The 23,044-nt window shown below is 35.3% G+C and overlaps 1 protein-coding gene across 1 annotated transcript in view; it reads right to left on the bottom strand.

Moving 5' to 3' along the window:
• Positions 1 to 4,550: 4,550 nt before the first annotated feature.
• Positions 4,551 to 23,044, bottom strand: part of LOC131636428 (uncharacterized) — a 28,603-nt gene continuing 10,109 nt past the window's right edge. Inside the window, exons 2-3 of the mRNA XM_058907039.1 lie at positions 4,690 to 4,848; positions 4,551 to 4,597 (exon numbers count right to left, since the gene is read on the bottom strand). Coding sequence (XP_058763022.1) covers positions 4,551 to 4,597; positions 4,690 to 4,848 — 206 coding nt within the window. The remainder of the gene's footprint in view (positions 4,598 to 4,689; positions 4,849 to 23,044) is intronic.

Raw genomic sequence — 23,044 nt, 5'->3', positions numbered from 1 at the left:
TTCTTATTTTATTAGGCAGAATTCAAAATTTCATAAACTTCACATTGATAAAAATTTCATAAAATGCAATATAATTTATATTTAAAAAGTTGAATTACCAATTTAAAATTACATTATTTCAAACAATTTATCTTTCATAGCATACTATTGGAGTAAGATTTTATAAGAAGGGTGAAGAAAAAAATTCCATGGTGGTTTTAACAATGACAATATTTTTGGCAATGAGTGAGTATACTTCGGCATGTTAATAAGGATTTTGAACTTAAATGAAGAGACTATTGTTTACCCTACCCACCCTTAATTTCTAATCCTTCATATAAAGGAGAATAACTATATTTCTCCAATTAAAAATACATAATTTTCCTCAAATCTAATATAAGGTCTTTCACCTAATATAAAATATTATACAAAAATATTCCAACAACTGACTTTTTAAAATTATTTAAAATATTAAATATTAAATGTAGATGTTACAATAAGGTGCATATCCTAACTTTATAATATTTGAATTATGTACTTACCTTATAAGAGTTTAATAAAAATTCTATGTATAAATCTACAAATTTGACTATAAATATGCCTGTTGTATATGTACTCTCTCTGGCTTGAATTATAAGCAAATTTTTTTTTTAGATTCATTGAGTAACGAATGTCTTTGGTCTACATAAAAGACCAGATACATTCATTATTCAATGAATCTAAAAAAAATATTTGCTTTTAATAATGGCTAGAGGGAGTATTTTGTTATATCTTACATACATATGTGTCTCTTCTTCTTCTTCTTCTTCTTCTTTTTCATCTCTTTTTTTTTTTATTTCATCATGGATATTTCTGTGTTGCTCAATTTCCTCCAAGATAATCCAGATTCTTCTGTTCCTTCTCCATGGCAACAAGTTTTTGATGTTGAGGTATATTATCCGTGTTTACTTTTTCTCTTTTCTATTATTAATAGATGAAATGAAACTGATCTATGTGTTTTGTTTGTTTTTGGATTTCCCTTATCATAGACTGGGCTAGTTTTCTACAAGCATAGCGAAAATGGATTCTTAATATATGATTTCAGGCCACTAGTCAATATTCGAAGAGGAATCTTCTGGGATAATTCTTTATGGTCTGCATCCATAGATTGTTCTAATACTCGACAATTGATAACAAATTTTCAAAATTCATACGGTTTCTCAAGGGTTTATCTTTTTCGCATTACTTGTTGCACTGAAATCACTATTTATTGTATCGTGGACCAACCAGTGTTTCAATGCATGTTATGTGGCTGTATAGTTGGGCAACTTCCATGATTTAGGCTATGTTTGGATATCACCAAATGAACGAAACGAAATGGAGCGGAGTGGAGTGGGATGAAGCGGAACGGAACGGAGCAGAATGAAGATTCCATTCCATTGTTTAGAAAATTTAGGACAGAATAAGATAAATTGTTCATTCTATCCAAATCGGAGGGGAAGGAATATGGTGGTAAGTGATGGAATGGAATCTGTATCACTCCTTTCCGCTCCGCTTTGCTCTACCCGTTTTTAAATTATCCAAACAATGGAATATCATTTTATTCCACTCTATTCCGCTCCTCTCCATCTGATTCCATCAATCCAAACAAAATCTTAATCATATAGTGTGAAAATGAATGAAAACTTGTTTTCGAAAACAATCATAACTTTTCATAGTTATCAATTATAGTGATTGGTTAAAGAGATGGAATATCAACATCTACATTGTAATATATTTGTAGTTTTAGAGAATAGATGTAGAATTTCTTAAAAAATAATTGAAGTTTTAAATTATTATCACATTTTGTGTTTCGTTTATATTTTTACATATTGAAATGTAAGTTGAAGTAAATATTTTGTATAAAAATTTATTTCAACAATTAAAATGTATAGAATTTAAAGTTTTAGATGCATATAAATATACAATTTTTGAAATCTTTTTTAACAATTTTTTAAATCCATAGTTAGCCTCTTAGAAGTTTTTCTATCATCAAATTTAGTCGTCACTTTAAAATTTTCACATAAGATATTATTCAGATAGACTAAAAAAAAAATTAATATATTAATAAATACCAAAATACATGTTAAAATATAATTATATTACTTATAAACATTTCATTTTATTTTTAACCCTCTATAGAGTGTTACTTTAATTTATTTAAACAATAAAAACTGAATTTGTTAATGGAAAATATTTTGAAAGTCATGTTTCAAAAATTTTTGTAGAGAGAATGAAACTTAATGGTACATATAAGAATATATTTTGAATACCAAGATTAAATATTAAATTATTTTAAGGAATTACATAGTAAAAAATAAGAATACATTCACAAGTAATGAATTGTATTTTGTAGAATATAAATATAACTTTTTCAAATATATTTTACAATTAAAGAACAATGCATTCATACATTGAATCCTAAATAACTTACATGAAAGAATTATTAATATTTATATGGGTTTTGGATTAGTATTGTAAAAACATAATTAAGAAACAACGTAAATTCTTTGTTACCTGTAAATTTAAACTTGTTTTGAGATACATCTTTTTTTAAAATTGTAAATTTTATTAAGTTTTAACTTCAATAATATATATATATATATATATATATATATATATATATATATATATATATATATATATATATATATATATATAATGTCATAATTAGTTTTTCAATTTATGATAAATAAATTTAATAACACAAATATATCAAGTTAAAGTATCCTATACCCTCCCTTTATTTTTAATCCTTCATATAAAGGAGAATAACTAAATTTCTCTAATTCAAGGTACATAATTTTACTCAAATCTAATCTAAGGTCTTTCACCTAATATATAGTATTACACAAAAAAATACTCCAACAATTGACTTTTTTTTAATTATTTTAAATATTAAATGTAGATGTTACTATAACGTTCATACACTAACTTTATAATATTTGACTTATGCATTTACCTTATAAGAAAATAATAATAAAAATTTATAAATCTCAAATTTTGACTATAAGTTTGCCAACAAAATATGTATTTTGTCATATCTTAAATATATATGTGTTTCTTCTTTTTCATCTTTATTTTTTTATCATGGATATTTCTAAATCGTTCAATTTTCTCCAAGATAATCTAAATTCTTCTGTTCTCCATGGCAACAAATTTTTTAGGGTTAAAAGTAATTCTCCCCCCTGTAATGTTAGCGAATTTTGCTTTTCCCCCTCCCTACTTTTAGGCAACGGTTTTTTCAAAAAATCGTTGCCAAAACCTGCCTTTGGCAACAGTAGGGGGTAAACCGAAACACGCTCATATTACAGGGGGATAAACTACTATTAATCCAATTTTTTATGTTGAGGTATATCATCCATGTTTAATTTTTCTCTTTTCTCTTATTAATAGATAACTAGTGGAAGACCCGCGCGTCCGCACGGATAAGACCATTATGAGCCATTAAGTTAAATGATTTTTATTAGCAAATGTAAAAAAAAAAAAACAATTACATTAGTCATAGTATAAAATAAATGACATAAATAAAAATGAAGACATAGTTGATTATATTCATACATTGTGCATAGATTAGTTTAGGAAAAAAGGACCATGGTAAATATTGTTGTTTCAATAGTAAAGTAACATTATTACACTGACATTGAAATAGCTTGTAGGAAATAGTGATGGAACAATGGTTGTACATAATAAAACAACAATAGTAATAATCAAAATAGTAATGAAAACTTAGACAGCATTATGAAAAACTTATTTGAATATCACATTAGTTGTTTGAGAAAATGGAACTTTGTCTTTGTCATGAATTAAGATCTTCAAACCATCCTTACTCTTGACTCTTAACATTGCGACATAAAGTTGACCATGACTGAAAACATCTTTTGGCAAATATAAACCAACAAAGTATAATGACTGACCTTGAGATTTGTTTATTGTCATTGCAAATGAAATAATAATGGGGAATTGTCTTCTAATAAGTTTGAAGGGCCAAGGAGATTGAGAAGGAGATAGAGACATCCTATGAATGTAAATAGTATTTCTAGTATGGATACCTGATAAAAATGTCGTAGAAAAAATTTAACTCTTGACTATTAAATATATATTGGTAATTTTCAAATATGGTCGCAAAAATATAACTCAACTTCTTTTACTATAAACCAAGCAATTGGAATCATTTTAAAGATGTGTCGCCTAATGTGTGTGTCTGTGTGTGTGTGTATATATATGTATACATACATATATATATATATACATACATATATATATACATACATATATATATATATATATATATATATATATATATATATATATCAAACTATCTAAGATATGTATCACTTACCTGATATAATTTTGGCTTCAATCACATGATTTTCTAGTCTCGTTACCGTCAATCTTGTACCATTACAAAGTCCTTCGCATTGATCCAAATTCCTTATCCACATGACACATGTCCCAATTTTTAGCTTCAATGAATAATTTGGCAACCCAGAAGTTTTCAAACAACTTAAGAATTCAGGAGTTAAATGCTTAAAACCATCATTGTCGTTAGCTTATGATCTGTCAATAGAGTCACTACTCAAAAATTCTTTTGCATCACCTAAAAGATCGAAATTAAGTATTTAGCATAAATGGATGAAATTAAGACATCATAAAAAGAAATGGAGTAAATAATGTAAAACCTGATATTACCTGGTAGAAGATTTATGATGTAATCATTGATTTCATCCACAATCTCAATGGTTGATGCCAATATAGCTCTACTTTGAAGGAAAGTACTATTTGTGTAATTTTCAAGAATATTAGGATAAGTACTTTTAACAATCATCTCTATTGGGTCATCAAATTTTGCTAGAAGTAACTCATGTGGAATACAAATTTCAGCATATCCAGCATTTGGTTCAGATATCTTTCCATCTTTGTCATACCCCAAAATTTTTCCACCATATTTCAAAATAAATTGGCTCAGGCACTGAGATCTCCAATTGTTCAAAGTGGTACAATAAACAATCACATTTATCCTTCTCCTAAGCCAGGGTCTCCTAAATTAGGGTTGCCATGTAATCAAGGAAAATTGAACCTATAAGGCCTCAAGTGGATTTCATGGTATCTCATATGATTCAAAGTATCTTCATACCAAGTTTCAAGCCTTGATTCACATGATGGCCTAGTCAATTGCTCAGATGATCAACAGTCGACTAATTTGACCTAAAAGTCAATTGTGGTCAACATACAATCAAAAGTCAAGATTTTTGGTCAACATCCTTCATTTGAAGTGACATTCATCATTTTATCAAGGGTTGATCATGATTCATCAAGAAAAGTTCAGAAATCAACAAAACTCAAAGTTTCTAAATTAGGGTTTTTTAACTAAAAGTCAACTGAACTTTGACTGGTCATAACTTTCACATGCTTCATCAGAAAATTTTCAACCAAAGCTCATTTTGAAGGAAATTAAATTCTCTACAACTCTGTGTCTCACATGACTTGGCAAAAAATGCATCATTTGGAAGATATGAGTTCAAACATTACAGGTCCTTTTGAAAGTCAACAAAAAGCTGTCTTTTGTCAAAGCCAATATCATCAAGATAAAATATCCAAATGCAAAAAATGCTCCAAAGTGGGTTATAGAGGACATCTTGTACTTTCCAAAAAGTCCTAGAACACTTCCATACCACAATAATTGAAGGAGTTATGCATTGATGATATTGGCCAATTTTTGAAGGAGTGCATGAAGCAAATAAGGTCCAAAATTGATTTTCTTGCAAATAGGCCTTTTCTTTTATGACTCAAACTTGCTTATAAGGTTATCAAGAGTGTCGAAGCCCAATCCCACGATTATTTGATTTTTATTCTATTTTTATTCATTTAAAATGCAATTTAAATCAAATAATTGAAGAAAATATAAAAGATTTGATTTGGCTTTTGTTTCCAATCAGAATCAATCATCAAACGTCATATGTTTGATACAAATTTCATGATAAACAAGATTGGAAAGAGATGGAATGAGATTGAGCCAAATTTAGAAAGATCGAAAATCAATTTTCAATCAAATTCCAATTCTATGATTCAAAGAGATTTGATGCAAATTTGTTAACCTAAACTCTTCTATTATATAAGCATAACAATGCCAGATGCCTAGGGGATGAAAATTTGGCAGCCTCCTGAACCGATTCAAGAAGAAAAAATGCGGGACACAAGGAGTTGGCAACCAAGGTTAGAGACCAATTCAAGCCACCACAAGTATCCAAGAAGGTTCCTCGCCCTCTTCTGAAGCTAATTGCATCACCACCGTTGATCGTAGCACTCGAAATCACCAAAAACGTTCACGGTTTGAGCCTCCAAACTTTACAATCGATTTCGTTCATTCTTGCATTATAAATAAGATTTGAATGTATGTTCATGTTTGTGATGATGTTTGCAAAGTTTCTGGACCGTTTAATTTGAGTTTAGTCGCAAGTACATGGATATGCCATTGTTAGGGTTCATAAACTCTAAATTGGGGGATGTTAGTTAGAGACCGAATTAACCCAAATTGATTGCATTTTTGTGCTCAGGGGTGAGGTTTATTGAAACTGGGCTAATGTTTGTGATTTATTCTATTTATATGGTGAGTATGAAACTTGCAGGATTTAGCTATGGTAAAAATCATAGCTAAATGGAGGTTGAGTCGTAGCAAAATTCAGAAAATTCAAACGAAGAAGATGATAGGGGCTGCGCGTGCGTTTCGTTTGAATTCCATTTTGTTTGTTTGTTTATATTGCATGTGTGATGTTTATTTGACAGCGAAGGAAAAGTGGCCTGGTGGTTAGCGTATCAATCTTAAGTGCTTGGCATGCAAGGGCAGGGGTTCGATCCCTACCTCTTTTGCGTTATTTTTAAATTATTTCTTAACATAACCCTACAGACAGATCCAGTGCGCGCGTTCTCATCAGGCGCACGGTACACCCTCGCGAATCCACCTTCAGAGCCTCCCCAATCTAGATTCCAGCCTTTGCCTTTTTGGTTTTCCTTTGTTTTTTTTTTTGTTTTCCTTTTCTTTTTTTTTAAGTAATTAACCATCTTTTATTATTAATCACTAATTTAATTAAAATCTAACACCTAATTTTTTGACCATTGGCTAAATAAAAAGTAATTTGTTTTAATATTAGGTTTTAACTAATTAGGGTTTTATTTAGGTGAATTTAATTAATTTAGTTTTAGGGTTTATTAAATCAATCTTTGATTAATTTTAATTAGGACTAACCTTTAATTTTAGGGTTTGTAATATAGACCTTAGGTTAATTAATTAGATAATTTGTACATAATAATTAATTTAATTAGTTAATTAATTTATAATTAGTTAATTAGGATTATTTTTTAGTTTAGTTAATAATTATAATTAGGTTAAAAAATAATTGTCTAACCCTGTTTTTTTCCCTTTAAATCCTAAATTTAATCTTCTCTCCTCTCATCTCCTTTACTTCTCGACTTCTCGATTTTATTTTTGGTTAATTATTTTTATGTAATTGTTTCAAGGTTGTAATAGTAATTAGGCTTTTATTTTCCGCATATTCTTATTATTATGTAACTGCTAATGGTTTGTAATAGTTTTAACTAGGACTTTTACTCTTCCGCACTCCCCATTTTTGGATATGTAACCCTCCATCCCGAAGCCTTGTAATAGCGTAGATTTACTTTTTGCATTTTTATTTTCCGTAAATATTAACTGCTAGATGTATGCATAGGATTGTATGGCAAGATAAAATAAATTGCTAGCTAATCTTAATTCAAGATAATATATCTGAATCTAACACACTTCGCACACACTCACCTTTAGGGTAACCCACTCTTGTTGCCTTACGAATAAAATGGTCAAGTCCCTCGAGTGTCGGGATACTCTTAACAAGGTTGCCTACGAATTAAAATAATCATAAAATATCATAAGACCCTTCGAGTTTCCTATGATAAAATGATCTTGTCTCTCGATGTTGCCTTCGGTTAAAAGATGATCGTCCCTTCGAAATGCTAAGGTATCCTCACATGTTGCCTTCTATGGCCATACGACGACCCTCGATGTCCCTTAACGTCCAATGAAAGGACTTCCCACTAACTAATGGTGCGGATAGTCTCTTTCCCTTAACGAAAGGAGAAGAACAAGAAAGACCGACTTAGGGTAGGTAGTTCCTAATTGCTTGCTCAACTAAAAAACTTCAAATGCTTTTTACACCTCCTTTTTCAAAAAAATCTTTTCAAGACAAGTACTTTGTATATATTCGAATGATGAATCATTACAAAGTCAAGTTCTTTCACAAACTGTTTCTCTAAACACACACCACACTTTCAAACAATTCAAAACCAATCAAAGTGAGCTAAGCAATTAAGAGCCCATGGATAACCATGGATAAAAAGGGTGCTCATACCTTCCCTTTGTATAACCTACCCCCCGAACCCAAGTCTTTTCAAAAAGTTCTTTCCTGTTCTTTTAGCCTTTCCTGAATTGGATAAAATAAAAGTCGGTGGCGACTCTAACTCACCGCAACATTTGTTTGCGAAACATTTAAAAAGTCAGTTCTCCCACCGTATTACAATCTCCAAATTGTAAAATCCATTCAGAAAACCAGTGTATCTTTGCCGCATTGGTTGGATTTGTCCCAACTCTCAAACGCGTATTTTTGGTTAGTTTTAGAACTTTGTAATGATCCCAAATATATGATGCATTTATTGTGGAATGCACAATGTCAGACCTGGTGTGGGCCTCCGTTTTCGGCCATACCTCTCGCGGAGAGATACGTGAACTGACTCTTTTTATTGTTTCTGCTTTCGCATTTTTGAAAATTCAGAGAGTCGCCACCGACCTTTTATTTTATCCAATTAAGGAAAGGTTTATAAAAGAAACAGAAAAAAGACCTTTAAGAAATTCTGGGTAAGGGGGTAGGTTATACAAAGGGAAGGTGTTAGCACCCTTTGTATCCATGGTTATCCATGGGCTCTTTAGTTTGCTTAGCTCACTTGTTTTCGATCACTTTTCAATTACTTTAAAATGCTCATATGTGGTTTCAAATACCTTTGTAAATTGAATTTGTAATGATCCTTGTGCGGATGTATACAAAGTGTTTTTTATCTTTCAAAGATGTTTTTTTTTTAAAAAAGAACGTTAACTTCGTAATGATCCTTGTTTGGATATATACAAAGTATTGTCTTTTTGGAAAGTTTTATTTTGAAAAACAACAGTGTATGAGAATTTTGTTTGTTTTGATTTGAGCAAGCAAATTAGGAGGTCTACCCTGAGTTGTAAGGTCTTTATCCTATTTCCTTTAAAAATCTATCCTTTCACCGGATACAAACAAAAGGTTCGATTTTGTACTCGAAACAGTAGAATTTTGACTTTGATTTTGAAAAGAATGAGAAGGGATTACCTTAGGAGGTGCAAGTGTGATTGTGTTTGAATTCAGATATTTTATCTTTTGGAGTTAGTGATCTAACGGTTCAATTTTATCTTTGACATACACGCAGTTTATATGTGCTGGAATTTAAAATGCGGAAATGTAAAATGCGGAAAGTAAATCTACGCTATTACATCGATTTGTAGGAAATGTAAACTACGCCTATTTACATAGATTTGACAACCTATACATTTATCTAGGAATTTAAATAGCAAGAAAATAAAGAAATGTTTTTGGATTTTTTATGATTTATTTTAATTATGATTAATGCATGATTAATTTAATTAAAATGAGGAAAAGGTGGAAATAAAATTTAAACCTAAAAATTAAGTTCAAAATATGTTCAAAATGTTTGCGAATTAATTTTAAAACAAAACTAATTTTTTTTGAATTTTTGAAATTGATTTGAAATTTATTAAGTTAATTAACACATAATTATGCAAATAATTACACAAATAATTAAAACTTAAAGATAAAATTATTCAAAATATGTACAAAATTAGCTTATAATATATAAACAATATTTAATATGAAGAACAAATTTTTTATGATTTTTTGATTAGTTAAAATAATTAAAAAGCAAATATATAAATATAAACTAATTAATTATGCAAAATATTGAAATTATGAAGAAAAATAAAATATTTTTATGTTAGAAAATAAAATATTATTTTAGAAACTTAAAAATATTTTTTGGGTTTTTTTTGGATTTTTGAAACTATTTTTAATTAATTTTGCAAGAAAATTAAAATAAAATAGAAAAATAAATAAGCAGTGATCAGATGTGGTGGGTTATAGAGTCTATAGCATGGACTGGCAAGGCTAGAGCGTTGGATGAGGAGATTAATGAGATCAGATGGTGGAAGGCCTGAAGGCGTGTGACACGTGATACACCTGCAGCACACTGGATTAGAAAAATTAAATTTAAAAAAGCGCGCGCGTGTGAACCAATGGGGTGAGGACACGTCTTCGTCTTCAACCTCCAGACACCACTTTTAACAGCGCTTTTATGCAAAAGCGCTGTAATTGATGAACCCTAAATCTGCAAAAATAGCGAACAGGGGTAAACGTGCATAGAAATTAGGCGCGATAGGTCCATTCAATTCGTCTTGTTCCACTGAATTCAACCATGCCCTTAATTTGTTCTAATTTTGGCTCTAACTAAAAACCCTAAATTTGAACTAGAAAACCCTAAAATGGTAGATTCGTGTGCAAGCATCCAAAACTCAATTAAACTTCCAGAAATGATCTACACATCAAACTAAGTTCAAATATATGTCTACATCTTGCTAAGCATGCGTGGATTATGAGATACAAGTTGATTTTAGTTCGAACCAATCGTGACCTGTAGTACTTGGTTCAGTGAGTTTCAAGACTTGGAAATGATTGGAATATGTTCAGTGATGCTTAAGGAAGGTGTTTGAATGCTTAGTTTGTATTGAAAATGACTTAAACTTAAAATTCGAATTTCAAGTTTCTTTGAAACATTTAAGTGATTACAAGTGTGTTACAAGCAGAAGTTTGGCTCTAATTTCGTGCTCTTTCATTTGTGAAGTGTTATAGCCTTTATATAGGCTATGTTGTGCTTAGAATTGAAGCCAAGAAGCCTTTAGTTGCCTTTGTTGAATTCTTGATTTTTTTATATTAAAACCTTTGAATTGTTGACCAAGTCTTGCTTCTCTTCAATGCTCTTGCCTTGTACCTCAATCTTCTGCAGAAAATTGAAGATTCTTGGATGACTCATGCTTAGAAACTAAGCTATCCATTATCCTTCCATTTTCTTTTTTCATTTAATCTTAAAATAAGATAAAATTAAGCCAAAAATGGATAAAAATGGTGTGGGCTTTGTCTTGGTCGTGGGAGGCCCATAATATCATGGCAAACATGTTTGAACCATGAAAACTTGGCCCCATTTGGAAAAAATACATTTTTGAGCAATGTTGGTTTTATGCATTTTCCCAAAATTTAGCCAACTTCAACAAGGTGTAAATCCCTTAATTTTTGTCATATGAAGGAGATCTTGCACTTTTTGGAAACCTAAAAGAGTCCTCTAACCAATGTCTTTGGTCTCATGTCAAAATGATTTTTGATGCTCCTTGTGTGTCCTTTTGAAAAAAGTGTCTTTTGTTGACTTTGAAAATGACCTGTAATGTCTTTGTTCATATTTTTCAAATGGTGAATGTAATGACCATGGGATCAATTGAATTTGAAAGATAATTGAATTTCCTTAAAAATGAGCTTTGGTTTGAATTTTTTGGATGAAGGATGAGAGAGTTATGGCCAGTCAAAGTTCAGTTGACTTTTTAGGAGAAAACCCTAATTTTGAATCTTAGGGTTTTGTTGATTTTTGATCTTTCCTTGATGAATTATGATCATCCAATGATCAAATGATGAATCTTTTGACAAAATATGGATGTTGACAAAAAATTTCATTTTTGACTGTCTGTTGACTTTTTTGGTCAAACGGGTCGTCTGTTGTCTGTTTAAGCTGCTGACGGTGCGTCTGAGTGAATTGAAGTCTGAAAATTTGTGTGATGGTACTTTGAGATATATGGATGTCCATGAAATCCATTTGAGGTCTCAAAAACTTGTTTCTCCTGTAAAAACAAGAAAACCCTAGTCAGGGACTGTTTGTGTAGGAGACAGTTAAGCGTACCTGATTTTTGTGCAGTGTTGAGCCTCTGCTAATCATGTGATATTCAGAAGACTTCTAGGACAAAAATCTTGGAATTTTGAATTGTAAAAGATTGATTTGATTGATGGTACAAAACACTGAGAATTGTACTGCCAGCAGTTTGACTGTCAACTGACTGTTCAGGTATTAATGTAGCAGTTAGAGTGAAAAATCAACAGTCAAAGTTAATTTTCTTTTTGTTGTTTTTTGTTTTATGTGAAAAATTAAAGTTTATTTACATGACTTGTTAAAAACACAGACATAATAAATAACTAATATTTACTGTACGCGAGCAAAATTACCGATAACAACCCTGAAAATCATTTAATGCACAGAAAAATGAATATTTGACTGGCATAAAACACACAAAATATTATCTGAATAATTAAGCAACATTATGACAAATAGTACAACATTTAATACTGATAGTACAAATATTACATACTATATTGAACAGTACGACGAATAAACGGTACATTTAAGAAATAAGAAATACGGTAAATTTTAAGAATGACGATTAATAACCCATGCTACAAATAATAACATGTAGATGATTGGGAGTGCAAGCATCCCAGGTCCACAGTGTTCCGGGCTATGTAGACAGAAAAAAGACATGATCACCGTAGCAATGGTGATGACCATAAGAAAACACGTTTCCCACCACTTCGCCATTTTGTCGGGGAAGAAGAAAGGATGGATATGAAGTAGAAATTTGAGAGATGAGTTAGAATTTGATGTGAGATTTTTATGGAAAAATGAGAGGTATTTATAGAATGGAAAGAAGGATAGAGACGTTGGGGAATGAAGTGATTCCGTACAAAAGGAAAATTTGAGTGGAAGTAAGATTTGAAAGAAAGTGTATGATAGTGTTGGGAAAAAGAGAGATGTATAGAATAATGTTAGGATTTGATTTTTTGAAAAAGAGATTTGAAAAGATTTTGAAAATAATGGAATATAGTACAAAAATTAATGGGAAACAAAAGATAATAATAATCTACTTGTTACCAGTACAGTCTGAGTTTCCTGATTCTGCGCCTGCAAAAGATTTAACTCTGTACCAATTGTGTCAGTATTATTTATCTGTAAATAAATAAATAGCATGTGTGAAGTAATAAACAGTATTTGGCGTTTGCGTAAGAATAAATTCAACTGCAAGCCAAAATACTGTATAAGAAAAATTCTAAAAACTAAGTATTTCACATGTCAGGATATTTATTGAAATAAAAATCCATGATTATATGAGACTCTTAATTTTTAGATTGGAGTTTTCTTGAAAAAAGATGCGGGCAAATTTTGGGGTATAACAGTTGCCCCTATTCAATCTTCTTAAACCTGAAGAGATTGTCTGAAATCTGAAGGTAGAAGATGATTGAATATTTAGATGCCCTGAAAATTTGCACTTACCTTGACCAGAAGAGATGTTGGAAGTTGCATTTGAATGTCGTCTGCGAAATGTTGTTGGCAGATTGAAACATTACCTGAGATGGGCTTTCAGATGCCACCTGCCAATTGTATTTGATGGTTCGTTCATCAGAATGAATCCATTGATTATATCTTGATGAAGGATTTGAAAGTCTTTGTGTTGACTGTTTCGGAACCGTCCAAGGTTACCGCTTTAAGTCTAGGAGGATGATCGTTACGGAACTTGTCCAAAGTTTTTCCGCTTTAGATTTTGAAAGTTGATCATTGTGGAACCGTCTGAGGTATCAGCTTTAGATCTTCGATGTTAGATCGTTCTGGAACCGTCTGAGGTATCAGCTTTAGATCTTCGATGTTAGATCGTTCTGGAACCGTCTGAGGTATCAGCTTTAGATCTTCGATGTTAGATCGTTCTGGAACCGTCTGAGGTATCAGCTTTAGATCTTCGATGTTAGATCGTTCTGGAACCGTCTGAGGTATCAGCTTTAGATCTTCGATGTTTGTTTTTGAGTTGATAAGTGATCAGAATGAATCTTCAGCTTGATTATATCTGAGAGAACCGTTCATGGAATTCAGGTGAACACTGCATGTGATTGAGAACATCTTTGTTGAAGATATCCGTCTGCCTGAAAAAATCAAGTTAGTGATATGCAATGTTTATGATGCATGTAATGTGAGCTAAAGGAGAAATATGCATGTTATGTTGTGTATGAATATGTGTATGAATATGCGCATGATGCATGATGTATGATGTATGATGTATGATGTATGATGTATGATGTATGATGTCAAGCTTCTATTTGGGAAAATAAATTTCCGCCAGTCATCTGGATATGACTATATTGTGATTGTTGATGATCTTTTGTCTTGTTTGAGTACCCTCGGCTGGGGAACTTCTTTGAGAACCATGGTACTCTGTTGAAGGATCTTTGACTACCGCTTGGGAATGAAAGGTAGTTGGAAGTTCTGATTTTGATGCCCTTTTAAGTGGGAATGAGGAAGATGCATAATCCTCCGATGCACTATCTGACCAAGTCCGGGTGTGGAGATCACACCTTCTGAGGATAGTAATCTGGAACAACCCTGCTGGGGGATAAGACTTCTTTTGGAGGGAAAATCTTATTGAGGAATTTGCTGAGAAATGTGTTTCTCTTGGGGATTTTTCTTCTGATGGGATGATGTCCAGATAATTGGGACATTACCTGAATGCTATTCCTGTTTTTCCTGGTAAACATCAATCATATTCAAATGCACATGTTCATTCAGAATTATCATTGGGACGTTTACGTATTCAAAACAGAAAAAGTGAAAATAGTGATTTTGAGCCTAAACTGCATTGATTTTTTGAAAAAGAGCCATGATAGGCTGATTAGCACAGGGAGACAACAATCCTAGAAGTAGGAAATTGTCATAAAGCTTTGGAAAATATTTATAAAGATAAATAGCTATGTGAAAACAATCCAGTCAAGTTTCAATTCTGCTATGGCCAATCTGTCTTCGAGCATCTCATCCCTCACTTGTTGGAAGAAAGTGATTGGACTGATCGGTGTCTTTGATGTGTTGAATCTTGACGGTGAGTAGGCAGCTGAACGGAACACAGTTGTAAGCTTTATTCCCTAACTTTTGCCTAGGCTGCCTTTTCAGGTTTTCAGCCTACCGGGATAGTATTTGTATAGTCTCTAATTTTTGCCTGGATCGCCCTTTCGGGTTTTCAATCCACCGAGATGCTCATTTTTTGCCTAAGTTGCCCTTTCACGTTTTCAACTTAGCGAGCTGTTTTTTTTTAAGCGAAGTATTTTTTGACTATGTCAGCATTCACAGGGTGTGGGAAATCCTCGCCATCCATGGTGGTAAGCAACATGGCGCCGCCGGAGAATATTTTCTTGATTATGAATGGTCCCTCGTAGGTGGGAGTCCATTTGCCTCTGGGATCACCTTGTGGTAAGATGATGCATTTGACAACCAAGCCACCAGTTTGGTATGCTTGACTTTTGACTTTTTTGTTGAAGGCATTGATCATACGCTTTTGGTATAGCTGACCATGACAAATAGCTGCGAGCCTCTTCTCATCAATCAAGTTTATCTGGTCCAACCGTGTTTGAATCCAATCGTCTTCATCTAGATTGGCTTCTTTCATAATCCTTAGGGAAGGAATCTGAATTTCAATTGGAAGAACTGCCTCCATACCATAGACTAAGGAGAATGGAGTTGTCCCTGTTGAAGTACGCGCAGATGTGCGATAACCATGAAGAGCAAAATGTAACATCTCATGCCAGTCTTTGTAGGTTACTGTCATTTTTTGTATGATTTTCTTGATGTTCTTGTTGGCAGCTTCCACCGCGCCGTTCATCTTTGGTCGATATGGAGAGGAATTATGATGCTTGATCTTGAACTGTGTGCAAAGTTCAGTAATCATTCTGTTGTTTAAATTTGTGCCATTGTCCGTGATAATCCGTTCAGGGATGCCATACCGACAAATGAGATTGTATTTGATGAACCGGGCCACCCATTCTTGGTGACAGAAGCAAATGAAGCTGCTTCTACCCACTTTGTGAAGTAGTCAATAGCGACCAGGATAAAGCGATGTCCGTTGGAGGCAGTAGGTTTGATTTCTCCAATCATATCAATACCCCACATTGCAAAAGGCCAAGGAGCCGTCAGGACGCTTAATGGAACTGGAGGTACATGTACTTTGTCAGCATATATCTAGCATTTGTGACAGGTTCGGGAGTGATGATGGCAGTCTGTTTCCATGGTAGACCAGTAATAACCTGCTCTTAGGATCTTTTTAGCCATTGTATGTCCACTTGAATGAGTACCGAAGGCACCATCGTGTATGTCTCCCATGATCTGTTCTGCTTCCTTCTTGTTTACACAACGAAGTAAAGTCGAGTCATGGTTGCGTTTGTATAGGGTTCCATTACTTAGAAAGAATTTGGCTGCAAATCTCCTTAGAAATTTTCTATCGTTAATGGATGCCCCTTCAGGGTACTCCTGAGCTTCGAGATATCTTTTTACTTCATGGAACCATGGTTTTTCTTCTGTTCCTTCGGTATCGATCTCATTGCAATAGGATGGTTCATCTTGTCTGTAAATGGTGATCATCGGCGCCTCGTTGTCCCACCTGACTTTGAACATGGACGACATGGTAGCTAAGGCATCAGCTAGTTGATTTTCCTCGCGTGGGATATGTTCGAAAGTGATTTCTTTGAAATAAGGAATCAAACATAGCACATATTCTTTGTAAGGAATTAGATTCGGGTGCTTCGTGTCCCATTCCCCTTTGACTTGGTAGATTACCAAGGCCGAGTCTCCGTAGACTTCCAGGAACTTGATTTTTAGATCAATTGCAGCTTTAAGACCCAGAATACATGCTTCGTATTCGGCTATATTGTTAGTGCAGTTGAAGCATAATCTGGCAGTGAATGGTGTATGACCTCCTGCGGGGGAAATGATCACAGCTCCGATGCCATTGCCAAGTGCATTAGAAGCTCCGTCAAAAACCATAGTCCAACGGGATCCTAGCTCGGGTCCTTCTTCTGGTCCTGGTTGTTTGTAGTCATTGACTAGCATAATGTCTTCGTCTGGGAAGTCAAACTTCAGTGCTTGATAATCATCCACTGCTTGATGAGCCAGATGATCAGCTACCACACTTCCTTTGATTGCTTTTTGTGAAGTGTATTGAATGTCATATTCTGTTAAGATCATTTGCCATCTTGCTATTCTTCCAGAGAGAGCAGGTTTTTCGAACACGTATTTGATAGGATCCATCTTGGAGATTAGGAAAATGGTGTGATTTAGCATGTACTGTCTTAGTCGGCGAGCCGCCCATGCTAAGGCACAACAAGTTTTTTCGAGTAGTGAGTATCTTGTTTCACAATCGGTAAACTTTTTGCTAAGATAGTAGATTGCGTGCTCCTTTCGGCCGAATTCGTCATGTTGTCCTAGTACACACCCCATTGAGTCTTCTAACACAGTTAGGTACATTATCAAAGGTCTTCCTTCCACAGGTGGCAACAAGATTGGGGGTTTTTGGAGATATTCTTTGATTTTGTCAAAGGCTAACTGGCATTTGTCATTCCACCTTTCCACTTGATCTTTCTTCAACAGTTTGAAGATCGGCACACAAGTAGTAGTCATGTGGGCAATAAATCGGGCGATGTAATTCAGACGTCCCAAGAATCCTCTGACTTGTTTCTCGGTACGAGGTATAGGCATTTCTTGAATGGCTTTGACCTTGGCGGGATCAACCTCAATACCTTTGCTGCTGACGATGAAACCTAAGAGTTTGCCGGATCTTACTCCAAAGGTACACTTATTTGGGTTCAGTCGCAACTTGTATTTCTTGAGTCTGTCAAACAACTTGTGTAAATGACCCAGATGTTCTTCATCGGTGTTGGATTTTGCAATCATGTCATCGACATACACCTCTATCTCCTGATGAATCATATCATGAAACAGCGCTACCATTGCACGTTGATATGTAGCTCCTGCGTTCTTTAAACCAAAGGGCATTACTTTGTAACAAAAGGTTCCCCAGGGTGTTGTGAAGGTTGTTTTTTCCATGTCTTCGGGTGCCATCTTGATTTGATTGTACCCTGAGAATCCGTCCATAAAGGAGAATACCTTGCATTGTGCGGTATTGTCAACCAGTACATCGATGTGTGGTAAAGGGAAATCATCTTTGGGGCTTTCCCGGTTCAGATCTCTGTAGTCCACGCACATTCTGACTTTCCCGTCTTTTTTAGGTACAGGCACGATGTTAGCTATCCAAGGAGGATAACTTACAACTTTTAGGAATCCGGCATTGAACTGTTTTTCAACCTCGTCTTTGATCTTTTTTGACATATCAGGCCTACTCCTTCGTAGTTTCTGTTTGACTGGAGTGCTACCTTCTTTGATTGGCAGGCGATGAACTACAATGTCCGTGTCAAGGCCTGGCATATCTTCATAGGACCAGGCGAATATCTCGACGTAGTCTCGCAGCATTTGAATCAGTCTTTGCTTGATGTTGTGTTCTAAATCAGCCCCTATTTTGACTTCTTTCTTTTCCTCGTTGCTGCCCAAGTTGATGACCTCAATTGGCTCCTCGTGAGGCTGTATGGCCTTGTCTTCTTGTTCTAGCAGCCTTGCAAGTTCTCTTGGTACTTCACAATCTTCCTCACTTTCGTCCTCAGTTTGGTAGATCGGATTTTCAAAGTCATGACGGGCAATAGCAGAATCGTTATTGACTGGATCCAAAGTGTATGTGAATCTGCATTTTATTTATGTGAGTGTGTGTGAAAAAAAAACATAGCTATTTGAAAGCAAAGAAAGAAAGAAAAAGGATCACAAAATTTAAATATGCAAGCGTCACATGATTTTATTGCATGCACATGATCATGATATGATAAGCCCTTATAAAAGGACCAGTGCGCTTCGGGAAAGGCACACGGCTTTCAAGCTCATGGTTTGATAGTTCAGGAACCATTTTTATCTTTGCACAATATACACAAAGAAAACAGGAAATGGCATTTACTCCTGGTCAAAGGAGATCACATCCTCAGCTTTCCAGTTGTTCAATCCATTGTTGTGAGCAGGGAGTATCCAGCTGTTCCATTTGCAGTTGTCTTCTTCATCTTCCACAGCAATGATTTCATTAGTGGGGAAATGAGCCGGTGATCTTTCGGGATAAGTGATATACTCTGCTAGATACGAGAGCCCAGGCTGAGATATCTCTGTTGGCTGAGCAAGATGCTCGATAAGGCCGTCCCATGCAGTCGGGATGATGTTTTGAATAGAGACTTGTGCATCCTGGTGAGGAGTGTATTCTGACAGAAAGCAACCCTCGTTATTTGGTATTTCCCTGGCTTCTTCAAGAGTGAAATTGTCATCGTAATGTTCATCCCATCCAGTTGGGACAATGTCCTTCATAGCAATTTGTGAGCTCGGAGGAGCGGAATATTTCACCATATAGTCATATTTGCCACTGGGTTCTCCTAGCGTATCCCATACTTCTTTGGGTGGATTTTGATATTGCTCAGCGACGGGACTTGTGAAACTTTTGTCATTTCCAAATTGATCGCCCCATCCAGTCGGGGTAATGTCTTCCATAGCAATATAAGAATTCTGAGGTGCGGTATACTGATAATTATACCCACCACTTGGTTCTCCCACAGCATCCCACATTCCCATGGAAATGGGTGGAATTTCATCTGGATATGGCTGAATGATATGGTTCAAGAACACTCCTTCATCTTCAATGGCGTTTACTTCTTGGCTGACGAAGTGTGACATTAATCCTCCAGAACGAGGACTTTGATCATTCTTTTGATTTCCACTATCATAGCCCAGGCCTAGCTTGTCGGACTTGTAGGGTATATCGGGAAGCTGTCCCCATACTGTGCAATCACCTTGTTCAATCATAGCTTTGGCATCTTTGAGAGAAGCCATAGTTGTAGTTGGAGTAGCAGGAATATGCTTGGTGGTAGAGACATCTGGAGAGACCACCTCAAAAGATTGGCAGGGAGTTTCGATGAATTCGTCCTCCAACTCAACATATTTGGAATTGCTTAGGTGACTAACCACATATTCCTCTTCGCCATAGACTGTGACAATCTTTCCTTTTACTGGATATTTTAACTTCTGATGCAGGGTAGAAGTTACAGCGTTTGCCCCATGTATCCAAGGGCGTCCAAGTAACCAGGAATAGGCTGGGTGAATTTCCATTACGTAAAAGATAGAATCAAAGATCTGAGAACCCATTCTGATTGGGAGATTCACTTTTCCGTATACCGTTCTTGTTGACCCGTCAAAGGCTCTTACCACAACATCACTTGGTTGTAACACAATTCCTTCGAAGTCAAGCTTTTCTAGTACTGTTTTCGGTAACACGTTCAAAGAAGAACCGTTATCTACTAGCACATGAGATAGAGTGGTGCCATTACATTCAATGGAGATATGTAGGGCTTTGTTGTGATTTTTTCCAGCAGGGGTTAGATCCACATCAGAGAAACCGAGGCCATTGTTCACGGTTAAATTGGCAACACAATTCTCAAATTGGTCGACTGAGATCTCTTGAGGCACATGCGCAGCTTTCAGGAACTTCATCAGAGCTTTGGCATGAGCTTCTGAATGTTTTAGCAGAGATAGCATTGAGATTTTTGAAGCGGTGTGCCCTAGTTGCTCAACAATATTGTAATCACTCTTGCAGATGATTTTCAATATTTCCTCCATTTCTTGCTTTGATGGATCCTCAGCAGTGATCTCCACCGGGGTTTGAACTTGTTCAACTTGTGGCTCTTTGCCTCGAGCGCTGTCATCTTGATTAGGAACTGGGACTCGAACTGGACCAGCAGCAACATTTGGAGAAATTTCTGGTGAAAAGATTCTTCCACTTCTCGTGATCTTGCTGGTACCCACAATATTATCCACAGTTGGAGTAGTTAACTTTGCGGCCTCTTCAGTCGAGGTACCCTGCTTAACTCCATGAACATAAACATTAGTGTCGTAACCCCATGGGACAGCTTTGTCTGAGAAGTATGGAAATGGAGTTGGGCTAGCAATGACTACTGATGCCACTTTGAGTGTAGCAGAAATTTTGAACGGAGCCTTGGCAGAGATTTTGAATGGTAAACTGGAGATCACTGAGACATCCTCTATTCTTATCCCGTTTGCAAAGACTTCGCATAACACGTCCATAGAAGGGAGCCTCTCAAACATAATGATACGGCGATCCATCCACTTTTGAATTCCCATTCTCAGATTTTCACAACCATTGGGCAGGTATGAGCAATAAAAGCAATCGGGGTCACATCCTGGAAAGTAACCAGCTTGGATTAGCTTTCCTTTGACTTCGCAGAGTGGAGTTGATAATTCGTTCACATCATAGATGTAAACAGTGTACAGGATAGCGTTAACAGTTTTGTCATGCTTTGGCATAGGTGCAGTGATGACATTTGGAGTTTCTGGAGGATCGAACTCAATTTCCCCAGCATCTATCATATCTTGTATTTTATTTTTCAGGGCCCAGCAGTGATCTGCGTCATGTCCTGGACAGTTTGAGTGATAGGCACATGTTGCATCAGGGCGATAACTCGGAGAGGAAGTGTTGACATTCTTTGGAGGACCTTTTAATGTGATCAGATCTGCTTTTAGCAAATGCTGCAATGCCTGAGAGATTGGCATGTTGATTCTGGTGAAATTTCTTCTTGGTGCATCTGGTTGACGCGTATATTTTGGCTGTTGATCTTTTTGAGGCGCAGATGCGGAGATCAGAACTGCCCCTACAGATTGATGCTGCTCATTTTTGCGACCTTTCTGAATTTGCATTGTATTGACCTCATTTCTCCCGCTGATGGGCCTTTTTGTAGTACCAGAGGAGGAGCCTATTTGAATTTTTCCATTTTGAATGCCACTTTCGACACGTTCTCCGGTCAATATCAGGTTAGTGAAACCTGATGATGAGCTTCCCAGCAAATGACTATAGAAAGGGCCAGTTAAAGTGCCCATGAACATGTCGACTAGCTCGCGATCAGATAAGGGTGGTTGAACCCTTCCAGCCATATCTCTCCACTTTTGCGCATATCCTTTGAAACTTTCTTTTGGTGCCATGGACATGCCCCTTAGTTGAGTACGGGTTGGTGCAAGATCAGCATTGTATTGGTACTGTTTGTAAAAAGCAGCAGCTAATTCTTCCCAAGTATGAACCTTGGTATTTTCCACCTGGTAGTACCACTCGAGTTGTGTACTCGACAGACTTTCTTGGAAGAAGTGAATCCACAATTTGTTATCTGTTGTATGAGGTTGTATCTTCCTCACATAGGATCTCAGATGTAGTTTTGGGCAAGAAACTCCATCATATTTTGCAAAGACGGGAACTTTGAATTTTGGAGGGATAACAACATCCGAGATGAGTCCCAGATCATTGAAATCTAAGCCAGGTATTTTTTGTATCCCCATAGCTTTCATACGTTCTTCCAGCTGTTGGTACTTGTCATCATCCGGTTCGTCCCCAGAATGATCATCTTCTTCATTGGAAGAGAGAGAGGGTTTAGCAGAACCCTGGTTGCTGTGATTGTCTCCTTGTTCATCATCACCGACTGTTTCAGGGATCGGTGGCTTTTTGAACTTTTTGACTGGGATTTTGATTTTCCTTTTCAGGTGACTCAAGCCTACAGATCCTTTGATCATCAGAAGATGAGAAATCCGTCATGTGAACCTGTTATGCAATGTGTATGAATGGATGCAATGTCTATGAATGCAATGTATATGCAATGTAATGAATGCAATGTATATGAATGAAATGTGTGTGCAATGTTTTCAAGGATCTTAGAGTTTAGATTTGTTAAAACAAAGAAGAAACAAACATTAGTTAAACAATTTATTTCTTTTTTTTTGCTTTTTTTTCTTTGCCTCATTTGGGCTTACAAAACAGAAATAAAGGAAATGAATGATCCCTCAGGTCTCCCATGGACGCTTTCTCTTTGCCCCCAGGAATGTGTTGATCCGCTGTTCTTCTTGCAGCTGTCCGGTGAGCTCCAATATCCTT

The sequence above is a fragment of the Vicia villosa genome, unplaced genomic scaffold, assembly GCF_029867415.1.
Source record: "Vicia villosa cultivar HV-30 ecotype Madison, WI unplaced genomic scaffold, Vvil1.0 ctg.001730F_1_1, whole genome shotgun sequence".
Taxonomy (NCBI): Eukaryota; Viridiplantae; Streptophyta; class Magnoliopsida; order Fabales; family Fabaceae; genus Vicia; species Vicia villosa.
The sequence above is the reverse complement of the archived record's forward strand: the minus strand, read 5'-3'. Positions and strand labels throughout refer to the sequence as shown.